A 25,867-nucleotide genomic window follows, 5' to 3' on the forward strand; every position below is an offset into this window, starting at 1 on the left:
GCATAAACCTTGTTCCGACCCTTGCGTATGGAACCCTTGACCCCTTTTCCCTATTAACATTATATTTAAACAATATTTAAAGTTTTAAAATACAAATAATTACTTTATCAAGCGTTTCATAGGAAAACACCATACCTTGATTTTAGTAACATGAGTGTTACGAAGAATGAACGTGTTTATCCACTGACAAGAACATATAGGGAAAAAACCATTTAGGGATTGTGTGGCGGCAACTCCCTTTTTTCTCATGTGTACTCCTTAGTTCCTTTTATCCTTGTGTTCTTTTAGCTATTTCCACTTCTTTTGTTTTGTTTTGTTTTGTACTCTTTCTGGCATCCATTATAATGTTTAATTATTGCACACAGATGCAGAAATTTCCTGACTGGCACAAATTGCAGAATTAGGAAGTTAAATTATAGGATGCTTAGTACTGAATGACAATTGTTTTACATTTTTATTTAGATATAATTCATAAACCATAAAATTTACCCTTTTAAAGGGTTTAATTCTGTGATTTTTAGCATATTCATAAAGTTATGCAACTGATACCACTATCTAATTTCAGGATGTTTTCATCATCCCAAAAATAAACCCTGTATCTATTAGCAGTCACTCTCTATTCCTTTCACAATGTGGATACCCAACTGTCCCACCATCATTTGTTGAAAAGAATATGACTTCTCCCATTGGATTGTCTTGGAACCCTCCTAAAAACAAACTTACTACAGATGTATGGGTTTAGTTCTGGACTCTCAATTCTACTCAATTGATATATATATGTCTATCCTTAAGCCAGTACCACACCCTTGCTTATTGTGGCTTTATAGTAAGTTTTGAAATCAGGATGTTTGAGAACTCCAGTTTTGTTCTTTTTCAAGATTGTTTTGGCTATTCTAGATCCCATACATTTCCAAGTAAATTTTAAGATCGACCTGGCAATTTCTGTAAAGAAAGCAGTTGGCATTTTGGTCGGAATTGCACTGAATATGTAGATCACTTTGAGTAGTATTGCCATTCTAAAAATATTAAGTCTTCTAAACCACAAACATGGGATGTCTTTCCATTTTTTTTTTTAGGTTTTCTTTTTTTTTTTTTGTTATCCTCACCGGAGGATATTTTTCCACTTTTTGTACAGATAGAGTGGGAGGGAGAGAGAGGGAGGGAGAGAGAGAGAGAGAAACATCGACGTGAAGGAACACATCGAGTGGCTGCCACCCGCACGACCAACCAGGGCCGGGGACAAACTGCAACCGAAGTACGTGCCCTTAGCGGGAACCGAACCCGGGTCTCTCCAGACCGCAGGCCGACGCTCTAACCGCTGAGCCAAACTGGCCAGGGCTAGGTTTTCTTTAATTCCTTTCAACAAAGTTGTGTAATTTTAAATGTGTAAGTTTTACACTACTTTTGTTAAAGTTATTCCTAAGTATTTTATTCTTTTAGATGCTATTATAAGTGGCATTTTCCCTTAATTTCATTTTCAGATTGTTCGTTGCTAGTTTTGTATATTGATCTTGTGTCCTGACATTTTGCTGAATTTGTTTATGAGTTTTAAGAGACTTTTTCATGATTTTCCAAAATCTTCAGGACGTTCTAAGATCATGTCTTCTGTGAATAGAGATAATTTTGTAAAATTGTCTACTTACCTTCTATTTCTTTTCTTTTTTTCCCCCCTAATTGCCTTGGTCTCTGATCTTTTAAAGCCTGTACAGTTTCTTGAGTGACTTCCCTCTTTTTTCCTCATTAGAAAATTTTTTCTGGGAGAAGGGGACAGAGTGTAGGAGGAAGAGAGAAAGCTGGGCTTTTAAATATCAGAAGTTGCAGCTGTGTGATTTGAATTGCTTTTCAGTGAGCCTCGTTCCTCTCAGGGGAAATGTCTTCCTTCTCAGCACCCGAGCCCGGGGGGTTTTCTGGGGGGAGGGATTCTCTGAAATCTGTTTTCCTCAGGTTTTTCACACAAGCCTAGACAAGTCCAACATCCACCCTTCCTTGGCTGTTACAGAGTCTAAGATGATGTGGCCATCTTCCCTGTACCCATCTCTTTTTCTTCTCTGGCCAATTCTTTTCTGCTGGTCAGAGATAGAGCACCAACAGTTCCTCTGACTGCATCCTCTGTCTTATGGAAATAAAACAGTCAGTGAGACAACAGGTTTATCGGCTGTTCTGCTTCTACCACAAAGAGACTTTGACAAGTATCTTCATTATACCTAAAGTCTCCTTCAGGGCCAGTTTTGTGATCCATGTGAGAAGAGTCCGCCAAGCTTCTCCTATTCGTCCTCTTCCTCGCACTTGGGCCCCTCATGGTGACCTCCCATGCGAAGTGAGTGTATTTTCCTGACACTCAGGCTCTTTATCCAGGAGACCTTCCATTATAACAAGCCACACATTTAATCTCCTCACCCCTGATGAAGGTCCTGACTCACCATATTTTAGTGGGGCTCCTAGTTCTTTCCAGTTATGGGGGAAAAGGAGGGAAGAGTAAGGTTCTATTAAAAAGGTGTGGAATACACATCAAAGGCCTTGCTGAGTGGCCTTACAGTGAGGTAAGTATCTCTCCACATCACTTCAGGCTCTGTGTTACCAGTGACCTCTTGGATGCGCAGAAAGCCGGGTGGATAGAATCTATAACTATGTAGATAGGTGCACCCTACAGCCAAGTATGAGCTTCTAGTGCTCAATGGCTAGAAGCAAACAACACGGGCACTGACCAGCCTCAGAGAAAAGATAGCCAGGGATGAGGCAGGATCCAGGATGGTCAGCACCCTAGGCCAACCCCTCCCAGTTCCAGTGCAGGTCTCTGGAGCATAGCTGCCCTTTTGTGTAGGGTTTTCCCCCCAGGAGCTAAATCTCTTCCTCCTAGCTCTACTTTGAAACCAAACTCAAGTTTCTGGTGCCTCAGCAAGCTCCCTGTCCACCAGATTTGCTTCTAACTTCACAGGTCCACTTTGTGCCTGCTACCCAATGTCAAAGTCACTTAGGCCAGGAGAGGTCTCAAGAGCAAGTGACTTTCTGATACGGTAACTCCACTCTCACCCTGGGGTTGCTCATGGCTCAGTGCCTACTGAGAAGTGGTCTACTTAAATGGAATCTCCAGGAATCAGATCTCAAAATTCTTCTTGAAACTATGCTTAGTTATACCACAAACCTCCTGGCAAATGATGAAGCAGAGAGAAGAGTGAGAAATACTATAATGAAAAGTAAACTGAAGAAGAAAAAAAAAGATCAATTCATGGTCCTGTGACCTGTGTTCTCCTGCCTCAGGCTTGTCTATGGGAGCACAGAGTGAGTCACATGACAACCAGGTTGGTACAGCACCAACAAGGGTTTACTAATCACACAGGGCAAAGACAGACAGGGGGAAATGCCCAGGGTGCTGTGAACATGCCACCACTAATGTCTGAGATTATTATAATTACAACAATGCTACCTCCTCACCCTTTATCTGTATATTTCAAAAGGTCTACCTCCCACTCTCATACCACTTGATCATAATACTTCATTATCCCATATACTTAAAAACTTATTAGCATTACTAAGACCTTAAATGTACTGTCGGTCATCTTTCAAGGTACCAGTTACTGTAGTATTTCTATGGTTCATTTTGAAGTGTCTGGGGTGACATTCTTAATATTATTTTCAACATATCAATAAGCACCAAAAAAGCAATTTAAAAATTTTTTTTTTTGGTCTTCCTTCATATTCAAGTTACTGTCTAGAGCAGCAATTTTCAACCATTTTCCATCTCATGGCACATAAAATAATTACTAAAATTCTGTGGCATACCAAAAAAATATATTTTTTACTGATCTAACAAAAAAGAAAAATAGGTATAATTTTGATTCATTCACACCAGATGGTTATTGATGTGTCAGCTGTTGTCACTTTTTTATTTGACAATCTAAGGGAAAAGTCAGTTATTTAGAATATAGGAAAGCAAAATACACTCAATCAGAACAGCAAAAAGAAAAAAAGACTCCCCCCAAATGAGGATAGTGTAAGGAACCTCTGGAACAACTTCAAGCATGCCAACACTTGTATCATGGGGGTGCCAGAAGAAGAGAGCAAGATATTGAAAACCTATTTGAAAAAATAATGACAGAAACTTTCCTAACTTGGTGAAGGAAACAGACATACAAGTCCAGGAAGCACAAGAGTCCCAAACAAGATGAACCCCAAGAGGTCCACACCAAGACACATCATCATCATCAAAATGCAAAAGGTTAAGGACAAAGAGAGAATCTTAAAAGTAGCAAGAGAAAGGCAGCTAGTTACCTACAAAGGAGCTCCCATAAGATTGTCAGCTGCTTTCTCAAAAGAAACTTTGCAGGCCAGAAAGGAGTGGCAAGAAATATTCAAAGTGATGAAAAGCAATGACCAACAACCAAAATTACTCTATCCTGCAAAGCTATCCTTTAGAATCGATGGACATATAGTTTCCCAGACAAGAAAAAACTAACGGAGTTCATCACCACCAAACCAGTATTATATGAAATGTTGAAGGGTCTTCTTGAAGGAGAAGAACAAAAATATGAACAATAAAATGGCAATAAATATATATCTATCAACAATTGAATCTACAAACAAAATGAGCAAGCAGAACAGAAACAGATCCATAGATACAGAGAACTTTTTGTTGCTTGCCAGATGGGAGGGGGTTGGGGGGAATGGGTGAAAAGGATGAAGGAATTAAGAAGTACAAACTGGTTGTTAGACTGATGAACCTCAAAGGGAAGGGGGGAGCGAGGGCGGGAAGAGATAAACAAAATAACTTCTATGCATATATGCATAACCAATAGACACAAACAACAGTGTGGGGAAGGCTGGAGGTGGGCAGGATTGGGGAGGGGAGGGTCAATGGGGGGAAGGGAGGGCATTTGTAATACATTCAATAATAAAGAAAAGTTTAAAAACAAAAGAGAGAGAGAGAGAGATTGTTATAATTTCCAAAACCCTGGACCAAAACCTTAAATGATCAGGCACTTTGTTTCAACTGACACAAGGTTTAATCCAGGAAAACAAGTTTCTTAACCAAAGAATGGAAAGGCTTAATATGCCAGCTGCTTTAGAAGTAAAATAGCCTCTTCAAAAATGTGCTTCAGCCCTGGTGGCTTTCACTCAGTGGTTGGCAGGGTGGGCCAGCGAACCAAAGAGTTGCGGGTTCAATTCTGGTCAAGGGCAAGTACCTCAGCTTCCAGCTCTGTCCGGCCCTGGTCAGGGTCATGGGGAAGGCAACCAGTAGATATGTCTCATATCCCTGTTTCTCTCCCTCCCTCCCACTCTATCTGAAGATAAATGGAAAAGTATTGAGGATTTAAAAAATCTGTCGAAAGTCACTACCGAGGAAACAATATTATTTGAACCTTAGGGGCATACACAGTAATTATTTGCTTTTGGAGACACAGAGGGCATGACAAATATTTTTAGTTGCCAAGGGTGACCCTGGAGGGAATGACCCACCTAAGAAATGGAAACTAACTAGTAAGATGACACCCCTCCTTAGTTTCACTGGGTGTGGTTTGCTACACGCCGCTTACTTCCTATGGCAGGGGAAAGGCAAGCCGTGCAAAAGTTGAATGAATGTGCCTCTTCCCCTACCCGCACACCGTGGTGGGGAGCGGCATGCGACCTCAGGGGAAGGGTGCATGGGCAACACCCTCTACTACTGCCATCCATTCATTCACTCACTCACTCACTCACTGGGTACAGTGATGCCCCCGGCACTGTGCTAGGAACTTAACTCTCCGGCTAGGACTCGGCAGCCCATTCTGATACCCCCAGCACGGTCCCCATTTCCAGCCCCAGGCCGCCTTCGCGCATCCGGAAGATGCTCGTTACAGCCTCTCTCCCGGGCCCCCAGGCCAGGGCGACAGGATAAAGCCAGCCAGAGCAGTGCCTTTCCAAGAACAAGGAAGACGGTTCGAAGTACGCGGAGAAGAGGTTCCGGGGACCCTCGGGGTTCTGCCCGCGTGAGGCGAGCGGGCCCCTATTCCGGCGGCCGCGCCCCGGGGTGGGCCTGCGATCACCACACGCTGACGGGGAACCCGAGGTCACCTCGCTGCTGGAGGGGAAAGCAGCGGCGAGGGGGTTCGGGGAAAAGGGAAGTGGGCGCTGCAGGAAGCCCGAGGGTGGCGGGGGGCCTGGGACTACAGGCGCGCTCTTGGAGAGGAGCGCCTCCACCTGGGACCGAGGTGGGGGGGGCAGGGGCCAGGCGGGGTGCGCAGGGGCCGGGCGGTTACCTGATGAAGGTGGTCTTGCCCGTGCTGTACTGGCCCACCAGCAGGATCATGGGCTTGTTATCGAAGTCGGCGTCCTCCAGCGCCGGCGAGTGGAACTCGTGGAAGCGGTACGCCTCCTCCAGCGGCAGCACCTTGCGCAGGTAGAGCGAACGCAGGCCGCCGGTCACCGTCTGCACGGCGTCCGCGCCGCCCGTGCGCTCGCGCCCGCCAGCCTGCCGCCCCATCCAGCTGAACATCCTGCCGCCGGTCCGCGCGTCCGCCGGTCCGCGCCCCGCGCCCGCCCTCTCAGCTCCGGCTCGGTCCTCCCACCCGACTCCGGTCCGACCCTCCTGACTTGCACTGAGCTGCCCGAGCTGCGCTCTCCGCCGCTCGAGCTAACCCCGCCTCGCGCCGTTGCAGCCAATCTCCGATCGCTACGTCACGAGCGCTCGTTCACTATTTAGAAGAGCTCCCTCAAGTCCTTCCTCATTGGGCCGCGTCCAGAGGGGGAAGGTGTCGGCCAATGGAGAGGAGGTCCTTAATGAATTACTGATGACGCAATCGGTCTGGAGGGCGGGGGCGGGGAGAGGATTTCTCCTGACGGGTGACGCAGGCCCGACACCAAGGGGCCTCCTGAGTCGCCAGGTCTCCACCCCTGGCCTGGTGGCGTTAGCTTTTGGGCAAAACTGATTTGGCAAAAACAAACAACATTGCCTTCACCCCCAATAAAAATAGAAAAAAACCCAACCAACAGACAAAAACCCCCACGAGACTCCGGAGACTCTTAGTCTCCTGGAATATTCACCCATCCCCGCCCTATAGACGTCGATACTGGAGACAAAAGTTCAGAAAGTTGACAGGCAGGTTCTTTCTACCTGCTGGCGGGTTATGATTACCTTCATTTTATTGGTGGAGACCTTGACTCACGGACGTAATTGACAAAATTTGAAGTAGAAGAAGTAGATTTCAATCTATCTGGGTACAGCACATGTTTCTCTTCAACAAGCTGCCTCCATTGAAGTCTGGATCAATTGAAGGCCTCCTGCCCTTAGTTTTCTTTATTTAATTTTCTGTAAAATTGAAGATTTAGTCATTGTCCCCATTGATTACTAATTTCCACATATTGACATTTAAAAGAGTTAATTGTTACCTCCCAGCTGTCTCTTTTTCAAGTTAAAACACACACACACACACACACACACACACACTCACAACCTAAATTAAGATGGGAAGAAAAAATCATACATCACTTTTGGTGTCCTAAGTTACAGTTTTGAATATTTCTCAATTATTGTAGAGCATTTCTCAAGTGTTATCCATGGAGCCATCTGCATAAGAATAACCTGGGATGCTTGTTAAAATTCAGGTGTGTGCTCCTCACCCCAGATCCACTGAGTTAAAATACTGAGTAGGGATGGAGCTCAACAAGTGGCCCTCATGATTCTGATGTACTCTAAATTTGGGAAACTATTATGCACAACAATACTCCTCAAACTTGATAGAAATGCAGATTCTGATTCAGTGGGTATCAAATAGAACCCAAGACTCCCCTTTTCTAACAAGGTTCTAGGTGCTGCCAGTGCTGCTCGTCCATGGACCATACTTTGAGTATCAACACTGTGTTGAAGAGAGAACAGGACTTGACATTAAAAGACCTGGGGTTGGATCCTGATTATATAAAGTAATGGCTATGTGACCTTAAATGCAATGAGTTCCCATTCTGCCTTAGTTTTCTTGTTTGTAAAATGGGAACTTCTTTGGAGTTGTTGTGTGGATCAAATATTTAGAGAAAACTATATATGGAAGGAAAAGAAAGCCAAGAAAAATGAAATTAGATATTAGCCTCATGTCAAAATAAAACAAAAATTGAAATGCAAAAATAAAATGAAAATCATAGAACTGCTAGAAGAAGGCACAGGTGAAGATTTATAAAATTTTATTATTTTGTTGTTGTTGTTGTTGATCTTCGCCTGAGGATATTTTTCCATTGATTTTTAGATAGAATGGAAGGGAGGGAGGGGAAAAAGAGAGAGAAATATCTGTGTGAGAGAGACACATCAATCGGTTGCCTTCCTCACGACCCCAACCAGGGCCGGGGATAGAACCTGCAACCCAGGCATTCACCCCTAACCAGGGAATTGGCCAGGGAAAGATTTATAAAATTTCAGAAGGGCCCTGGCTGGTGTGGCTCAGTTAGTTGAGCATTGTCCTATGCACCAAAAGGTCGCTGGTACTGGGCTCAAAATTCAGTAGTGGGTGTGCAGTAGACAACTGATGGATGTTTCCCTCTAATATTAATGTCTCTCTCTCTTCCTCTCTAAAATCCATAAAACATATTTTTTTTAAATTTGGAAGAAAAAAGCCTTTCTAAACAAAACCAGACAGAAATTATGAAAGAAAAGTTTGATGGATTTGTCAACAAAAAAGTAAAAGCTTCAATGTGTTTTAAAACAAACCCATATAAAAATACTCTAACCGTATGATCCAGAAATTGTGTTTCTTGGTACCTACCCAAATGAGTTGAAAAGTGAATACATGTGTCCAGCTGGTGTGGCTCAGTGGTTGAGCATCGACCCATTCACCAAGAGGTCGCCGGTTTAATTCCCGGTCAGGACACATGCCCAGTATGGGGGTCAGATCCCCAGTGGGGGGCATACAGGAGGCAGCCAGTTGATGTTCTCTCTCATTAATGTTTCTATCTCTCTCTCCCTCTCTCGTTCTCTCTGGAGTCAATGAAGGAAAAAAAAAAGTTTTTTTCAAGTGAATACATTCAATTGCTATGGAAAACAGTACGGTGGTTCCTCAAAAAATTAAAAATAGAGCTACCATAGGATCTAGCAATCCCATTTTTGGGTATACATCCAAAAGAATTGAAAGGAGGGTCTCTAAGAGATATTGTACACCCATGTTCATAGCAGCACTATTCACAACAGTCAAGAGGTGAAAGCAGCCCAAGTGTTCATTGATGTATGAATAAGTAAACAAAAAGTGGTATCATACAATGAAATATTATTCAGCCTTAAAAAGTAAGCAAATCCTGTCACATGCTATAATCTACATAAAACTTGAGAACATTATGCTAACTGGAATGAGCCAGTCACAAAAAGACAGATAGTGTGTGATTCCACTTACATGAGGTACCTAACGTAGTCAGATTCATAGAAACAAAGTAAAATGGTAGTTGCCAGGGGCTGGGAGGAATGTGAAATGGGGCCTTGTGTTGAATGGGTCTAGAGTTTCGGTTTTGCAAAATGAAAAAATTCTGGAGGTCTGTTGCACAACAATGTGAATATAATTAGCACTACTGGGCTGTACACTTAAAAAGAGTTAAGATGATAAATTTTGTCAGGTATTTTTTTTAACCACAATTTTTAAAAAAGTGAATGTATAAGACTTTTGTGCTTTTGTAAAAAAAAGAATTAAAGTGCCCAATGAAAAGATGAGAAGGATAAACCCCCAAATAGTAATAATCTCTGAGTTTTGGAATGATACGTGATTTTAGTTTCCTTTTTTATGTGCTTTTGCATTTTTTAATTTTACACAATAATCATGTTCTTGTTTTATAATCAGAAAAAATTTTAAGGAAGAAAAAAAAATTTGTCTTTAATCCTAAAAAAAAAGGAAGGAAAAAAGAAAGAAAGACTTGAAAGAGTCTGGCCCAAAAGATACACCATCATGTCTTTCCTTCCTTCTCTGTCTTCTTACAGCCACAGTGTCACTTTCTTGTTCTTGTTCTGCCCTCTTGGACTGGGAGAGTGACTGATTCTCCCCAGGAGAGTAATCTTGCATCTGTTTGCAAGTTGTGACAGTCTTCTGGTTTTCTTGCTTCAGATGAAACAATTCCAATGTTAGTCACTTTTTAAAGTTGAATTCAATCGTTTTTCAGGTTAAATCCTATTACAGACTTTTCTATAGGGGGTGCTATTAATTGCCTGGAAATTTGTTGGTTTGAATAATTCTTTTTTTTTTTAATCTTCACCCGACATTTTTGCATTTATCTTCAGATGGGGGTGGGGGGCATCGATGTGATAGACACATCAAGTGGTTGCCACCCACACAACCCCAACCGGGGCCAGGGCCAAACCGCAATGGAGGCACGTGCCCCCAGCGGAACCAAACCTGGACTCTCCGGTCCATGAGCCAATGCTCCAACCGCTGAGCCAAACTGGCCAGGGCTGATTTGAATAATTCTTTTTTTTTTTATCCTCACCTGAGGACATTTTTCCATTTTTTGTTCAGATAGAGTGGGAGGGAGAGAGAGGGAGAGAGAGAGAGAAACATTGACGTGAAAGGGACACATCAAGTGGCTGCCACCTGCATGACCCAACCAGGACCGCGGACAAATTGCAACCGAGGTCCGTGCCCTTAGCGGGAACCGAACCCAGGTCTCTCTGGACCGCAGGCTGACGCTCTAACCGCTGAGCCAAACCGGCCAGGGCTGATTTGAATAATTCTTAAAATAAGTAACTCGGTAATAAAACTTACAACTGTCTTTACTATATGAAAATAATTGTCATTCTTGTGGAAGTCCCCCCACCCCCGTTCTCTCTGGTAATCTGATGGTCACAAGGTTTGCTCTAGACCACATCTAGCGAGTGTCTTACTGATAACTTCACATTCCAGAGTGGGTAAAGGCCTCGGAGACGTGTGATGAGGAGATCAGAGGAGCTACTTTGGCCTGGGAAGAGCCCCTTCACTCTCAGACACATCTCTTCTTTTTCTGTGGCCACTAACCCAGGTTACTGCTGCCACTTGGAGAAGTAGCCTACGGGAAATGCAGGTGGAGATGTCCGGTAGGTACTTGCAGCATGACTGCCAGTTGTCTATAAGTTATCCTTCGTTAGTAATAGAACTCTGATTTTTAGCTGGGCACATTGAAAACCAGGTAAAAATGAAATTTTCTAGTCTCCCTGCTGTTATGTGTGATCATGAGACCAAGTTCTGGTTGCTGTTACCTGAAGGATGTGTTGCAGGAAGTCTCCTTTAAAGAGAAAAGAGTTCAATCTTTTTTTTCTCCTTCTTCCTTCTTGCAGTCTAGGATATGGATATGATGGCTGGAGCTCCAGGGCTCATCTTGGATCATGAGGCCAAGGACTACACACGGGACGGTAAATCAGAGAGCTGGAAAGAACAGGATCCCTGACGAATTAATGAAGCACTCTGCCAGCCTTGGACTGCCACCCTGTGGGCTTCTTTTATGTGAATGCATTTAAGCCATTATTTTTTCAGGTCTCTGTTCGAGATTAAAGTAATTCCTAACTGACACCGAATTTGTTGCTGGAAATGGAGTCTGTGGTGATAGAACCCAAAATGTAACATTCACTTAGTGGGAGAGAGGCAACTTCAGGTCAACTTTAAGGATTTAATTATTGCAGTATGGGATTTAAAACTTGGCTACACATTTTGTTGACATGCCTCCTCTCAAGAGATGGGGTCTGTGTCCCTTACCCTGAAATCCAGGCTGGCTTGTGAATGCTTCTGGCATCAGTGGAAATGGTGCTCTGAGACCAGGTCATAATACTCCTTGCAGCTGCCACTGTGTCACACCACTCCTGGAGCCCTGAGCTGCCTTTGGAGAAGACTGGCTATGCCGAGACCAGCCTGTCCTTCATCCTCCCCAGCCTTTCCATCCCAGGCACCAGGTAAATGAATGAAGTAGCCATCTCAGAAGTGGATCCTTCAGCCTTAGCTGTTCCAAATCCCGGCCATCTGCGTCTCCCCAGCAGTTTGAGTCATTGGAGCTGAGTCCCCACACATGGAGCAGTAGGAGTTGCCCATGCGGTGCCCTTTCCAAATTCCTGACCCACAGAACCTGTGGGCATTATCAAATGGTGGGTTTTTTAATGCCATTATATTGGGGGGGGTGTTGTTGCTCAGCAACAGATAACTGGAACAGTTGGTAATTCCTATTATCTTGTTAAGATAAAAATTTAGTTTTCTTTCACAGAAAAGAAGTCCAGAGCTAAGCAAACCAGGACTAGTTTGGTATCTTCAAAGTCAGCAAAAGCTCAGACCCTTTTTTCCTCCTGCTGCCCGGAATATGGACATAATGGGTGGAGCTGCAGCAGCCACAATGAACCAGAAAACAAACTTGAGGACGGCAAAGCAAGAGCTGAAAGGAGCCCAGGTCTCTGACAAGAAATAAACTTCTGCCCAGCCAGTGTGGCTCAATGGATTGAGTGTTGTCCCATGGACTGGGAGGTCCCAGTTCGATTCCCATTTGATTCCCAGTCAGGGCACATGCCCGGGTCATTAGCTGAATACCCAGTGTGGTGTGTGCAGGAGGCAGACAATCGATGTTTCTATCTCTCTCTCTTTTCTTTTCTCCCTCTCTCTCTAAAAAAAAAAAAAAAAAAAAAAAATCAATAAGAAAGAAATAAACTTCTGTCTGGTTTAAGCCACTGTAATTTCAGATCTTTTGTGTTACATAGTAAAAGTAATGCTAACTGGTATAGAATTTGAATACATAAATCAAGAACTTAGAACATTGGTTTCGCTAGAGCTAAAGGTTTCAGAGCTTTCAAAATGGAAGATGTAGGTAAAGTCCGGGGTGTATATAAGATTGCTTTAGCAGAATATTGAGTGAGAAGAGAGGCGAGCTAAGGAGAGAACCTCAGGGAATACCAACATTTAAAGGAAAACCAGGGAGGTGAGGCCAGGGGAGAGGCTTGAAAGTGGGAAGAAATCTAAGACAGAAGGTATCCAGCAAATCTGGCCCCTTCCTTCTCGGGTTGGGTTGGCAAGCCCTAGTGTATGCCCCTGATGTGCGCAGCTAATATGGAACTTTCTCTTTGTTTTGCAAGGCTCTGTTTCCATGTGGACCTCCTACATGGGTCCAGAAGGAAGCTCCTTGAAGTGTGGGGTCAATTGTTAATCCTTTTTATTGTCCCAGTGCCTACAATAGTGACTGGTACATAGTGGGAAGGCAATAAGTATTAGCAAGTGAAACGAAATTGAACTGCTGTTGGCAAGGAAGTCACGGGAACGGAGAGTTTCGGGAAGGAGGAAGTGGTTGGCAGGGCCAGATGCTGAGATCAAGTAAGATAAGCCCCGAAAAGGGCCAGTGCCATAATCAGTGTATCTGGAAATTGGGAGGACTTTGGTGACCTTGGGGAGAAGTGTTTTCATGGGCTGTAGAAGCAGAACATATCTTGTGGGACAGGGTGCTTGGCAGTGTGGTATGCTGGCCTTCTCCTGAGAAGGAGAAGGTAGACGAGGAGAAGGGACACTGGGAACAGAGGAATTTTATTTAACTTTTCTATTTAATCATGTTACAGGCAGACATCAGGGAACCTGGGGAGGGAACCTCCCTGACCTCTCTAAGACACTGTGTCCTTGCCCCTCTTAAAGTTGATGATACTTCGTCCTTATCCCTTGTGTGGCCCTTACTCTGTAATAACACCAGCATTGTTTTAGATGCTCAGTCACTATTTAACTTCTCAAATCCATATAAAAATCTTTTTGTTTTTTTCCCCTCAACCCAAATCTAAGTTCCTGGAAAGCAGAGGCTGTGTACTGACTGCGACCACTGTGCACGAAGTAATCGCTCAGTTAATACTGGCTGCCCTTCCTTCCTGGAACCATCAGAGCTTCAAGCAGCATGGGCCGGCGAGAGCTGGTGCTCCACTGGTGCTGACGTGGCTTCATAAAAAGAGGAGCACAAGAAGGTGGGGACCCCTGCAGGAGAAAAGGGAGCTGTACAGGAGAGGAGGGATGGGATGGAAACACCCTTCTTACAACTCTGGCAGTGGCCGGGCAGGAATGAGGGCAAGAGTGATACATATTTTACAGCATCAGATAATGAAAGCAGATGACTCAACAGCATTTACCCACATGGCCACTTTATTCCGTGCTCAAATAGTACAGTGGTTTTAGAAACCTCATTCAATCTACTTTGATGAATCCAAGGCAGGGCTGCCTTGACCTTACAACAAACAGGTCTTGCCGCGTGGCTCACTCCAATCATTTAAGGAGAGCCTGTTTATTGCAGATGGAAGGAAAAGATGTCAACGTGGAGGCAGCTGGCTGCTGTAGTGGAGGGAAGGGGTGGCATCCCAGGGTTAGTATTATCTGGCTGGGAACCAGTTTTGCAGGTCCAGGAGCCCAGTTTATCAGTGGCTCAGGGGACTCAACTGCCTATGCTTTCCAGGCTTATGGGAACATATGGCATAGGTCCCCACCTCTCACACTTTAATATGCATGGGCATCACCTGGGAGGGTGGTGCATCTGGACTTGGGAGAGGAGATGGGAATCTCCTTAAAATGTAGATTGCTTCAGTATGGCTGGTGTAGGGCTTGAAATTCCAGATTTCTAACCAGTTCCCTATCATACTTTGAGTAGCAAGGATGTAAATTGGAGGGCAAATTTTCTAAACTTTTGGCACCTGTCACCACTTGTCACCTAACCAAAGGACTTCTTAGGGAGCATGGTTGCCCAGAACAAGGGACATGTCTTCCAGGTTTGCTGGGCTCTCTGCAGACCACATGCCTTTCTCGGTCATACCTTGCATCTACCTGGTTACACATTTTTAAAGTTCCCAACCTGATAGGAAACTTGGATTCTTTGATTTGACTTGTACATCCCAGGGTTTTCCCACCCATTCACCTGGAAACCATCACCAAGGGCAGGCTTTTTCTTCAGGGCTAACCTAGTCCTTTCTGGGTAGATCCTTCTTAGTTTCATTCTCTCGGGTGATTCTCTAAGAGCTGGGATGTGCTGGCCATGGTGTTTACATGATAAATAAGAGGAATTCCATTTAGAAATAAATAATCCCATCTGGAAAACAGAGGGGAGGGTGCAAAGAGAACTGAGAAGTGTTCCTCAAGCAGGTTGGTCAGTGATCGTCAGCCTCTTGGAGTGGGTGGCACTGGGCAGCATCACCCACCTTGCGCCTGACTCCATTTACCTGCCAAGACACTCCTGAGCTGCATCACAGTTTCTTGTACCATGAATCTGAGTTGCAGACTTGGGCTTTGCCTGGCATTTCATTGGAGCTGAGTGCTCAGATGGGGCCGTCTGATTGGGATCATGGGAGTCACCAGTCCTGGAGCTGAGTGGCTACCGAAGGGCTGCTGAAACCTGTCACCTGTTTGGCTTTGTTGATGAAGAGAACAGGGTATCTCTAGTGCTCCATCCAGATCTTCTAGCATCATGCTCCCTATTACTATCTTGATTCATAAAAATAAAATAGAATTGCCTACAAAATTCACAAGAATATAGTTGCCTTACATTTTAGAGTGTGTTTCCGGAGAACCCAGAGTGCTTCTCAGGTTCTCTTGTGCATTCGCCAGGGTCCTCCCTGCCAGGAGGCAGAGGAGCAGGAGGGGAGGGCTCTGAGCTCCAGCTCTGAGTCTGAGGTTTCTGGGAACCAGCCTTCTCTTCAGGCATTACTTTTATTCTCCACACTTTATGCATGTGTGGGAGCCTGTGGCTATTAGACCCCTTTCCCTACAGGGAAAGACTAAAAAATTCCAGTGGGTATAAAACCCCAATCCATGCCTTGTTATTTTCCTATGGTCTCTTTCTCTCTCTATGTCTCCATCAGCTTTTAAAATTTTTTATTTTTTTGATAGAAAGCCCGGGCCAGTCTGCTTGCACCCCTTGCCAGAGAGGGGCTCTGCAGGTTCTGCACCTGGGACGGTGGAAGCAGGCGCAGGATCAGCGGAGCTCCCCGGGGCTGAGGGACACTGGCTCTTCTGGAGTTTCTTCTTCTCCACAGCCATACGCAAGGCCTGAAGGAGCTGATCTTTGTTATTCAGGATGTTGTACTCGCAGAGCTTCACCAACTTGTCAAAGGCGGCCTCCGTGTATGTCAGCTCCTTGGTGGCATAGGGAGTTTTGGGGCCATAAATGTCAACCTGGCCCTTCTCCATCTCCTCAGGGCTTCGCTCCACACCTGGAGGAAGAAGAAGGACTTGCTATGGACTATTATGTTAGGTAGCAGGACTTGTGCCCTGCCTCTCCCCCAGCCCCCTCTGCACGCACGGGCACACACGCACGTGCACACCTGCACGCACACCTCCGAGCTCCTGGGGCAGGGACGCAGCTTGCCCATCTTAGGATTGCCCTGGAGCCAACACATGCCAGGAACATAGCTGGACCTCAATAAATGTTGAGCGACCGAGTTTGAGAGTAAAGTTTGACACTGCCAGCTCATAGGGGTGGGGCGTGGGAGTTTTTTCTTTCTTGCCAAACCAAGTCTGGCTCAGACTAGAGCTAAGCCAGGCTTCCCGTGAGCGCTATTAGAAGACGGTGTAAGTTACAAGTCAGGAGCTCCCAGCGCAAGGCCGGAGGGCAGTGGAACAGCTCGCAGGTGACTTACCTGGGGCCTTGTACTTTTGGAAGGTGTCGTTGATGAGTGGGAAGAAGAGCACAATGGGGGCATCAGGTTCCTGGGAGTTCTCCATCAGGTAGCACTCCTTGAGATTACTATTCCCCTCCTCTTGCACATCATAATCTGGGAAGGGGATGTTCTGCACCGTGCAGTACTCACAGGTTTGTTTCATTGGCTAGAATATCACAGGAGGATATGTTTGCGTATTAGGAGGGGTGGGGGTGAAGAAAAAACACAGAGATCTTAGATCCAGCTTCCTGATTTCCCCAGCTGACAACTCAGGTCTCCAACTGCTTGGCCTATTTGTGCTATTTTTAGAACAAAGCCAGGTCAGAACAAAGGGCCCGAGGCAGTAGGTTGATGTGTGTCAAACCGCAAGCTCCTTTCCCTCGTAAAATGGTCAGAAGTGCTTTGGAAGACGCTTCCCTCCAACACAGGCCTGGGTAGATGGGATGTAGGTGGCAACCTGAGGGTGACAGGCTGGGCCATGCACAGCCATGCTGGCAGGCTCCTGGGAGACAGGCTCCTGGACGGACTCTGACAGGGTCTCTTTACAAACTCAATGGAACAGAAAGAGCAGTGAACTTGGAGGGTCAGAACCCCCTCAGACTGCCCCCTGTACCATGCTCACTAGCTGTGTGATCTTAAGCCACTTACCCTCTCTGTGCCTCAGTTTCCTCAGCTACAGCATGGGAATAGCAGCAGTTGTGCATCTACCTCAAAGAGCTGGTATAAGGATCAGGAGAGGTCACGTAGGAAGGGCTGCCACTCATTTACAAACTTAGGTAATTATCATTGTCACAAATCCATCTACACTCCCCTTGTCCTGCCTTCGGGATGGGACTGTATTCAAGTATAGGCCAAAAATTAGCTTTGTTCCCTTAAAAGGCCAGAACCTTTCAAAAGCAAAGAAATAAAAAACTCCTCTGGTCCTGGTTCTTTAGCATAACTACACAAAGGGTCTTATTCCCTGGGAGAGGGGGGCAGTGTGATGATTTTGAAAATAGGACATTTCGAGCTCTTAAAGTGGCATAAAACTTTAGAACTGACTGGGGTCTATGAAGGTTATTTTTTAAAACTCCTTTTTTGCAGCTGAGAAATTGCCAAATATAGCAAACAGATGCAAGAACTGGAATTAGCTCAATGAGTCTTTCCAACACCCGGGGCTGGAGGGGGGGGCGCCGCGTGTGAAGCTGCCCCCGAGGTCTGAGGGCCCCCTTCACAGCATGCATTGCAGCTTGAGTTTCTCTGGCGCTAAATCTTGGAGCCTGTAGGGAGCTCACGGTTGGGCCCCTCTCAGAGGGGAGAGTGTTTTATTGCCACACTTGCCTTTGTCTGGGACCCGGCGCAATAATTGAGGTGGATGATGAGGTCAGCTTTCCTCTCCGGCCTGAGGAGGGGAGGGTAGCTGGAGTTGACAAAGAATGCAGTGTCCAGCAGGCACAAGTGGTTCACGGACCCTGTCAGCTGGTTCGGGAAGCTGTCAAGCACAGTGTCTGAAATCCAAGGCTTCCAGTTACTGTCACATCTCGGCACCCCAATTTGGCAGATGGTCAGAGGTACTGGTGGGGATGGAGTGCCCCGCCCAGAACTCATTCACCTCAGCCTGGACCTCCAGCCCTCCTGCTTCTGTCCAGGTGGCCCAGGTGAGTGGGTGCCCCTCTGGAGCTGATGAAAAATGGCATTGTCTTGGGGTTGTAGCAAGCCTTTTATGGGATATGCAGAGAAAGCCCACTATGACTCAGCCACAGGGCTTGTGGGGGAGCAGGGGCGTAAGACTATCCTATAAATTGGTACAAACTCAGGGCCCAGAGCCAGTTGCCCTTCCTGCCCAGACTGTGAGGATGAGAATTACTAGGCCAGACTCGAGCAGCCATTTGCAGGCGGTGGACAGATAAAATACCAAAGATGGTGGAAAAGCCACCTCGGAGCCTTCACAGGGTGGGGAGGAGGCACTGGGTTGAAGCTGCAGGACCAAAGTCTACGGCCTGGTTGGCTACTTCCCACTTGGGGGTTCTGGAGCTGCGCCATCCCTGCCCAACTCAAGGTGGCGCCATTCACATGACAAGGTGCCCCCAGCCCTGGCCAGTTTGGCTCAGCGGTTGGAGCATCGGCCTGTGGTACAGAGAGACCCGGGTTCGGTTCCCGCTAAGGGCATGTACCTCGGTTGCAGTTTGTCCCAGGCCCTGGTTGGTCGTGTGGGTGGCAGCCACTCGATGTGTCCCTTCACGTCGATGTTTCTCTCTCTCTCTCTTCCTCTCTCTCCCTCCCGCTCTATCTGAACAAAAAATGGAAAAATGTCCTCGGGTGAGGATAAAAAAAAAAAAAAAGAAAAGGTGCCCCCAGAGCACAACTGCAGAAAGTCAGGGCCCACATTTCCCCATCTGTAAAATGGGCCAACTTCTACCTGCTGAGATTGTTGCACAGATTCCATTAACTAACGATGGATACACTCCACCCACTGTTCAAGACTTCACCCAGGAATGTACCGCGGGCGGGGGGGGGGGGGGGTCTGCTACATGAGCTCATGAACATGGCCGGAGGAGGTTTTTCGTCCTCTCTCTATGGCAGCCTCTGCATCCACTTTTCCTTTCTCCAAACAGAGGCAGGTCTCAAGGAGCAGCCAGGTAGGGGTACCTTTCCACTTGGAGAACTGGCCGTTCTGGAGGTAGTCGGTGTGCAGCTGCAGCCCCAGCAGGAAGTTGTGGAACTCAGACACAAAGGACCGATAGGTGAGGATGTGGCGGAAAGTGTTGGAGAGCCATGACCCTGGGATCACCACCGAGGTTTCCAGGGCGTTGGCATCACATTTGGGGATTTCAGGAAGGAGCGGCTCATCTTCTGCAAGGGAGAGGGGAATGGAGAGCAGGTCACAAGAGTCGGGGTCCCAGATCGCTCAGGTGAAGCCCTGCATGGTGGCCCAACGCCCAGGGGTGAGCCACTGTAAGTGCCGTCACACCTTCCTTGCCTAGCTCTCAAGACCCTGGCATCGGAACTGGAGCACCCAGGTGAGAGGCAGGGAACAGGAGTGTGGGGGTGGGGATGCCAAGCAAGGAGGAGTTCCAGAGAAGATGGTCTAGACAAGCAACCTTTAACTATGCTCACAGATCCCTACCCCGTCAGCTCTCCTGGGTGCCGCAGACTACACAGCGGATCCACTTCCTAGACCACCTAGAGCTGGTCCCCTGGGCTCGTGGCTGGGCCTGGGTGCGTATGTCTGCACTGACAATCACCCTCCCTTCCAGGCAGGGGAGACCCTCTAGACCAAGTTGCCTTCCCACGTTTGTGGGCCACAGAGATGATACTGAAACACGTGACAGGTGGACTAGTCCTCAGTTTGTGATCCACTGCTCTCCATCACTCCCCTCCTATCACCCAACCAAGAGGGGAAGCCAGTGGGTCACCCACCGATGTCTTGCACTTTCTCTCTTGTCCACCTGTGGAAAAACTCCTCTGAAGATCGGGCAAAATTCCAGGCATCGAGCAGGTTCACGGAGAAGATGCTGCTCCACAAACCTAGGGAGCAGGGCCAGCTGTGAGCAGCTCTGTCCAAGAGCCCCCAGATTCACCCAGACATGGACTGGTTCTGCTTTGGCCTCGATTCCCACTCCAAGTCAGGCTGCTCAGACAGTGGAACAGACACTGATGTCCCTCTCCCAGATGACTAATGACCCCCAACTCTCAGCCCTTCTCCACTCTCCTCTCATCTGGGAGAGGGTACAACATATACACGGGCACAGCCCCAGAAGCCCTTAATGCTGACAGGTGCAGGCTTCAAGTTCAAGTCCAAATGCCCACTCTTGCATCAGTTAACACACTTGATAGATGTAATGCTATCTCTTGTTGTCATGATTCTAAAAGGTAATACATTAATAATAATATTCTTATGAAGTCTTTTATATATGTTGACTCACTTGGATCCTCCTAAGAAATTTTACTCTTAAGCCTAATTTACAAATGAGAAAACTGAGGCTCAGAGACTTTAAGCCCAAGTGTTTTAACTCCAGATCTCTGAACCACATACCCAATAGTCTAGGTGTTTAGAGAAGGAGAGGCCACCTTGGGCTGGGGCCTTTCGGGAAGGCTTCACAAAAGATGTGGGGCTTGATTTGGACCTTTTGGGATGGGCAAGATTGGGATAGACGGAAGAGATGGGGGTGCAGAAAACTAGTTTAAATAAGGGCATAATTCTGGTGAGGATATAAAAATGGTCTGTGTTTTGAGGTCGCCCTTTGGTGGAAGAAGTTCAGACTCTGAAGGGGAGAACTACGTGAGTGGACATCATAGTTAGGCCCTGCACTTGGAGCATCTGGCTCTGGAGGACCAGGGGCATAGGGCTGGGAGCTGGGCCAGGCTTCCTCAGGGGCTCTGATTGCACCCTGTGGTCCCCTCTGGCCCCTTGGATCCCAGGAGCTAGGTTGGCCTTAGAAGCAGGCATGTTGCTGCCTGGAGCCAGAGGGGAAAGGGATGGGAGTTCCAGAAGCTTCCGTCTCAGCCTGATATTCCCAGTCTTACCTGGGACAATTCCTGGGGGAACAGAGCATGCCTCCCTGTCATTCTCTAACTCAAAGGCAGAGCCCTTCTCAGAATGGGGCAGGGTTCCCAGGGGCCTCCCCTCATCAGGAGTCACCTAGCATGTAGCACATCCGAGACTCTGGGATCCTCCGCATCAGCCGTCCCATGAAGAACTCAGAGCCGAAGAGCTCGGTGGGGATGAAGGCCCCGTACTTCTGCATGCCCACCTCGTATGGGGAGAACTCGCACCACTCTGCACAAAAGCAGAACAGGGGTCAGTCTTGAGGGGTATAGCCATGCCCTCCATCTTGACCACTGGAAACAGAGCCCCTCCCTTGGGAAGACCTTGACAGTGAGGCCATAGTTTCCCACATGGGGGTGCCATGGCTACCTGGTGCTGGTGGGGCAAGACAGTTTTGCAAAGTGCACCACACATTTGCTCTTCAAAACCAGATAAATAGCCCTGCCAGTGTGGCTCAGTGGTTGAGCATTGATCCATGCACCAAGAGGTCGCCAGTTCGATTCCTGGTCAGGGCCCATGCCCAGGTTGTGGGCCAAATCCCCAGTAGGGGGCATGCAGGAGGCAGCCAATTGATGTTCTCTCTCATCGATATTTCTCTCTCTCTCTCCCTTTCCCTTCCTCTGTCTCTAAAATCAATAAAGAAGAAAAAAAACCCCAGATAAATAGACCAAAACTGATGCCAAAGCAGGGCTGACCCCAAAGCAGGGCAGATCTCTAGAGTTGCCCCCTCTGGGCAACTTAAGAAGTATCTAGGACCCCTTCCCTCATGACCTTTATTTCCCCAGTCCTATCAAACTGCCACCCAGAGAAGCCAGGGGACCCTGTCTCCGTGCCCGTTCCCCCACCATCAGGGCAGAAAGGGGTAGCAAAGTCAATTTCTTCAGCTGTCAGGAGCACCTTTTGATGTGGAGGTTGGTTGGCAAAGGTGTGGGGGCCTGTGTGTGCTGGGTGCAGGGTGCCTTTGCCTGCTGAAAAGGGACCCCTTTGTAAATTGCTAGTCATCAGTGTTACCTCTGAAATCCTGGTTGCTTACATCATCCTTGACATTGATGGTGAGGTAGATGGGCAGGGGGTTCTGGCCGTGGCTCAGAGCAGCACGCTGCTCTGACAGTTTGCATTCATTTCTCTACGGGAAAACAGGATGGTTAAGGAAAAGAAGTAGGCAGCCCAGAATAAGGGCACAGTCTGGACCTCTTAAGCCCACCAGACTGCTTTGTAGACCCAGCTGACACCAGTTAAACCTGCTTTTAAAATGCACTGGTAGCCCTGGCCAGTTTGGCTCAGCGGTTGGAGCGTTGGCCTGAGGTCCGGAGAGACCCGGTTTGGTTCCCGCTAAGGGCGTGTACCTCGGTTGCAGTTTGTCCCCGACCCTGGTTGGTTGTGCGGGTGGCAGCCACTCGATGTGTCCCTTTCACATCCATGTTTCTCTCTCTCTCTCTCTTCCTCTCTCTCCCTCCCACTCTATCTGTACAAAAAATGGAAAAATATCCTCGGGTGAGGATAAAAAAAAAAAAAGCATTGGTAGAAGTACACTTATTCTTGGACTGTTCACCACTCCAGACATGTGAATGGGGTGGGACTGGATCTGAAATTTAGGGCTGTCCCTTAGAGTCCTGGGGTTCTCCTGGTATCTGGGGAACCAGAGAATGAAGAGGCCGGGGTGGAAGAGGCAACTGCTGCCCCTCTTCATCCCCATCATCTTCCACCCACTCAAACTAAAGCAGCTCCATTTTTCTTTCTTTCCTTTTTTTATCCTCACCTGAAGACATTTTTGTTTGCATTTATCGTCAGAGTGGGAGGGAGAGAGGGAAGACGAGAGAGAGAGAAACATTGATATGAGAGAAACACATCAACTGGTGGCCGCCCACACGACCCCAACTGGGGTCGGGGAGGAACAACTGAGGTATGCGTCCTTAGCAGGAATTGAACCTGGGACTCTAACCAATGCTCTAACCGCTGAGCCAAACGGGCCAGGGCTCCATTTTTCTTATCTGCTTTGCATGTTGCATAAAATATGCTTGGGAGAAGGAAAAAAGATTATTGTCTCTTTTTTTCTTCTTCTTTTCCTTCTCCTTTTTCTTTAAAATTTTTTAATTATATATATTTTTTGTTTTTTTATCATCACCCAAGGACATTTCTCCATTTTTTGTTCAGATAGAGTGGGAGGTAGAGAGAGAGAGAGAAACATCGAGGTGAAAGGGACACATTGACCGGTCACCACCCACACGATCCAACCAGGGCTGGGGACAAACTGCAGCCAAGGTACGTGCCCTTAGCAGGAACAGAACCCAGGTCTCTCTGGATCTCAGGCCGATGCTCTAACTGCTGAGCCAAACCGGCCAGGGCTTAATTATATCTTTATTGTTGAATGTATTACAGATGTTCCTCACTTTTCCCCCATTGACCCCCCCTCCTCTCCACTCCTGCCCCCCCTCCTGCCTTTTCCCACACTGTTGTCTGTTCATTGGTTATGCATATATGCATATAAGTTCTTTGGTGTATTTTTTCCCACCCCCTAAACCCCCTTCTCTATGAGGTTTGTCAGTCTAGCAACCAATTTGTACTTCTTAATCCCTTCACCTTTTTCACCCATTTCCCATTCCCCCTTCCATCTGGCAACCAACAAAATGTTCTCTGTATCTATGAAAATGTTTCTGTTCTGCTTGTTCATTTTGTTTGTAGATTCAATTGTTGATAGCTATGTATTCATTGCCATTTTGTTTGTTCATATTTTTTATCTTTTTCTTCAAGAAGACCCTTCAACATTTTATATAATAATGGTTTGGAGGTGATGAACTCCTTTAGCTTTTCCTTGTCTGGGAAAGTCTTTATATGGCCATCGATTCTAAATGACAGCTTTGCAGGATAGAGTAATCTTGGTTGTAGGTTCTTGCTTTTCATCACTCTGAATATTTCTTGCCACTCCCTTCTGGCTTGCAAAATTTCTTCTGAGAAAGCAGCTGACAGCCTTATGGAAACTCCCTTGTAGGTAACTAACTGCTTTTCTCTTGCTGCTTTTAAGATTCTCTCTTTGTCTTGAACCTTTTGCATTTTGATGATGATGTGTCTTGGTGTGGGCCTCTTGGGGTTCATCTTGTTTGGGACTCTTCGTGCTTCCTGGACTTGTATGTCTGTTTCCTTCACCAAGTTAGGGAAGTTTTCTGCCATTATTGTTTCAAACAGGTTTTCGATTTCTTGTTCTCTCTCTTCTCCTTCTGGCACCCCCAAGATGTGAATGTTGGCATGCTTGAAGTTGACCCAGAGGCTCCTTACACTGTCCTCATTTTTTTTGGATTCTTTTTTCTTTTTGCTGTTCTGATTGGGCATTTTTTGCTTCCTTATATTCCAAATCAATGGTTTGCTTCTTGGCTTTACCTACTCTACTATTGAATCTGTGTAAATTATTCTTTATTTCAGTTAATGCCTCCTTCAATTCTGACAGGTCTTTTTTTATGCTCTTGAGGCCCTCACTGAGTTCAATGAGGTCCTTACTAAGTTCATTGAGCATCCTTATAAGCAGTATTTTGAACCCAGCATCTGTTAGGTTGCTTATCTTCATTTCGCTTAGTTCTTTTCCTGGGGTTTTGTTCTGTTCTTTCATTTGGGACCTGTTTCTTTGTCTCCTCATTTTGACTGCCTCCCTGTGTTTGTTTCTATGTATTACTTAACGAGAGGTATGGGGCTCGCTGAGACCAGATGCTGCTTGTTTGAAAGAATTTAGGAAAACCTGAAGCAGGATCCAAGACAGGCTAATCCTATAATTAATCAACTGGTAACAGCTTGGGTGGGCCTGAAAGTTGGGTGGGGCAGGGCCTCAGGGAATCACCAGTGCGGGGCAACCTGTATGAGCCAGGTTGTTGGAGTCCCAGATATGGTGGCTGTCTGCCGCCCCAGGGAAGGGCTCACCAAAGGAACAAAGGCCTCTGACAGCACGTCTGTCCTGGAGAAAGCCCCCTCTCCAGCCCTCGCTCCAATGCCAAACAGCTCGGTTCTTCCCTGTATGTCTCTGGTGCCCCTCGAGTTGCCTCCCCTCCAAGCTTTGAGGGAGAGAGTCCGATAAGTCCGTGCGCGGGGCCCTTTAAGAGGAGACGCCTGGTGTTCAGTTCTTGCTGGTTTTTCCAGCCAGAAGTTATGGGGACTTTTCTTCCCAGCACGGGAACCCTGAGTGGGGTGCCTGGTGTGGGACGGGGACCCCCTCAGTCCTCAGGGAGGACCTTCCCAACCAAGTGTCCTCCTGATTTTTATCCGCCACACGTGGGTGTGGGACCAGCCCGTCCGCCTCCGCCCCTCCTACCAGTCTGGATGCGGCTTCTTTAATTTCGTAGTTGTAGGACTTCCATTCAGCTTGATTTCAGGTGGTTTTGAATGATGGTTGTTCTGTAGTTTAGTTGTAACTTTGATGTGGTTGTGGGAGGACGCGATACCGAGTTTACCTACGCCGCCATCTTGACCGGAAGTCTCCTTTTTCTTTTCTTCCTCCTCCTCCTTCTTTTAACATAAGGCTTAGAAACTTGGGCACCAGATGGCAGCCAAGGTGCCTCTAAGTCCCTAGGGCACTGTGCTGTTTAATCAGAGTGGGAGTCCTGCAGAACAGCGAGGAGCACAGGACACCTCAAAGTGAATCAGACAGTGTAGACAAGGCCAGTTGAGATCTTAGAGGCCCAGGTATTGATTCTGGGCCAAGCAGCTGCCTACCAGGTGGCCATGGTTATCCAAGCTTGTGAAGGCCATGGAACCTCTGTGGGATGGTACACATGTGTGGGCCAAACAACTCTTGGGCCTCC

The 25,867-nt window shown here is 46.8% G+C and overlaps 2 protein-coding genes across 2 annotated transcripts in view; both read right to left on the reverse strand.

Annotated features, from left to right (window-relative positions):
• Positions 1-6,484, reverse strand: part of EHD4 (EH domain containing 4) — an 85,367-nt gene extending 78,883 nt beyond the window's left edge. The window contains exon 1 of the mRNA XM_036274173.1: positions 6,234-6,484. Coding sequence (XP_036130066.1) covers positions 6,234-6,469 — 236 coding nt within the window. The 5' untranslated portion in view covers positions 6,470-6,484. The remainder of the gene's footprint in view (positions 1-6,233) is intronic.
• A 7,626-nt stretch (positions 6,485-14,110) lies between these two features.
• PLA2G4E (phospholipase A2 group IVE) overlaps positions 14,111-25,867 on the reverse strand; it is a 38,788-nt gene continuing 27,031 nt past the window's right edge. Inside the window, exons 14-20 of the mRNA XM_036269610.1 lie at positions 22,095-22,209; positions 21,177-21,314; positions 19,955-20,062; positions 19,184-19,387; positions 17,876-18,042; positions 16,535-16,721; positions 14,111-16,108 (exon numbers count right to left, since the gene is read on the reverse strand). Coding sequence (XP_036125503.1) covers positions 15,771-16,108; positions 16,535-16,721; positions 17,876-18,042; positions 19,184-19,387; positions 19,955-20,062; positions 21,177-21,314; positions 22,095-22,209 — 1,257 coding nt within the window. The 3' untranslated portion in view covers positions 14,111-15,770. The remainder of the gene's footprint in view (positions 16,109-16,534; positions 16,722-17,875; positions 18,043-19,183; positions 19,388-19,954; positions 20,063-21,176; positions 21,315-22,094; positions 22,210-25,867) is intronic.

The sequence above is a fragment of the Molossus molossus genome, unplaced genomic scaffold (assembly GCF_014108415.1).
Source record: "Molossus molossus isolate mMolMol1 unplaced genomic scaffold, mMolMol1.p scaffold_m16_p_1, whole genome shotgun sequence".
NCBI classification, from domain to species: domain Eukaryota; kingdom Metazoa; phylum Chordata; class Mammalia; order Chiroptera; family Molossidae; genus Molossus; species Molossus molossus.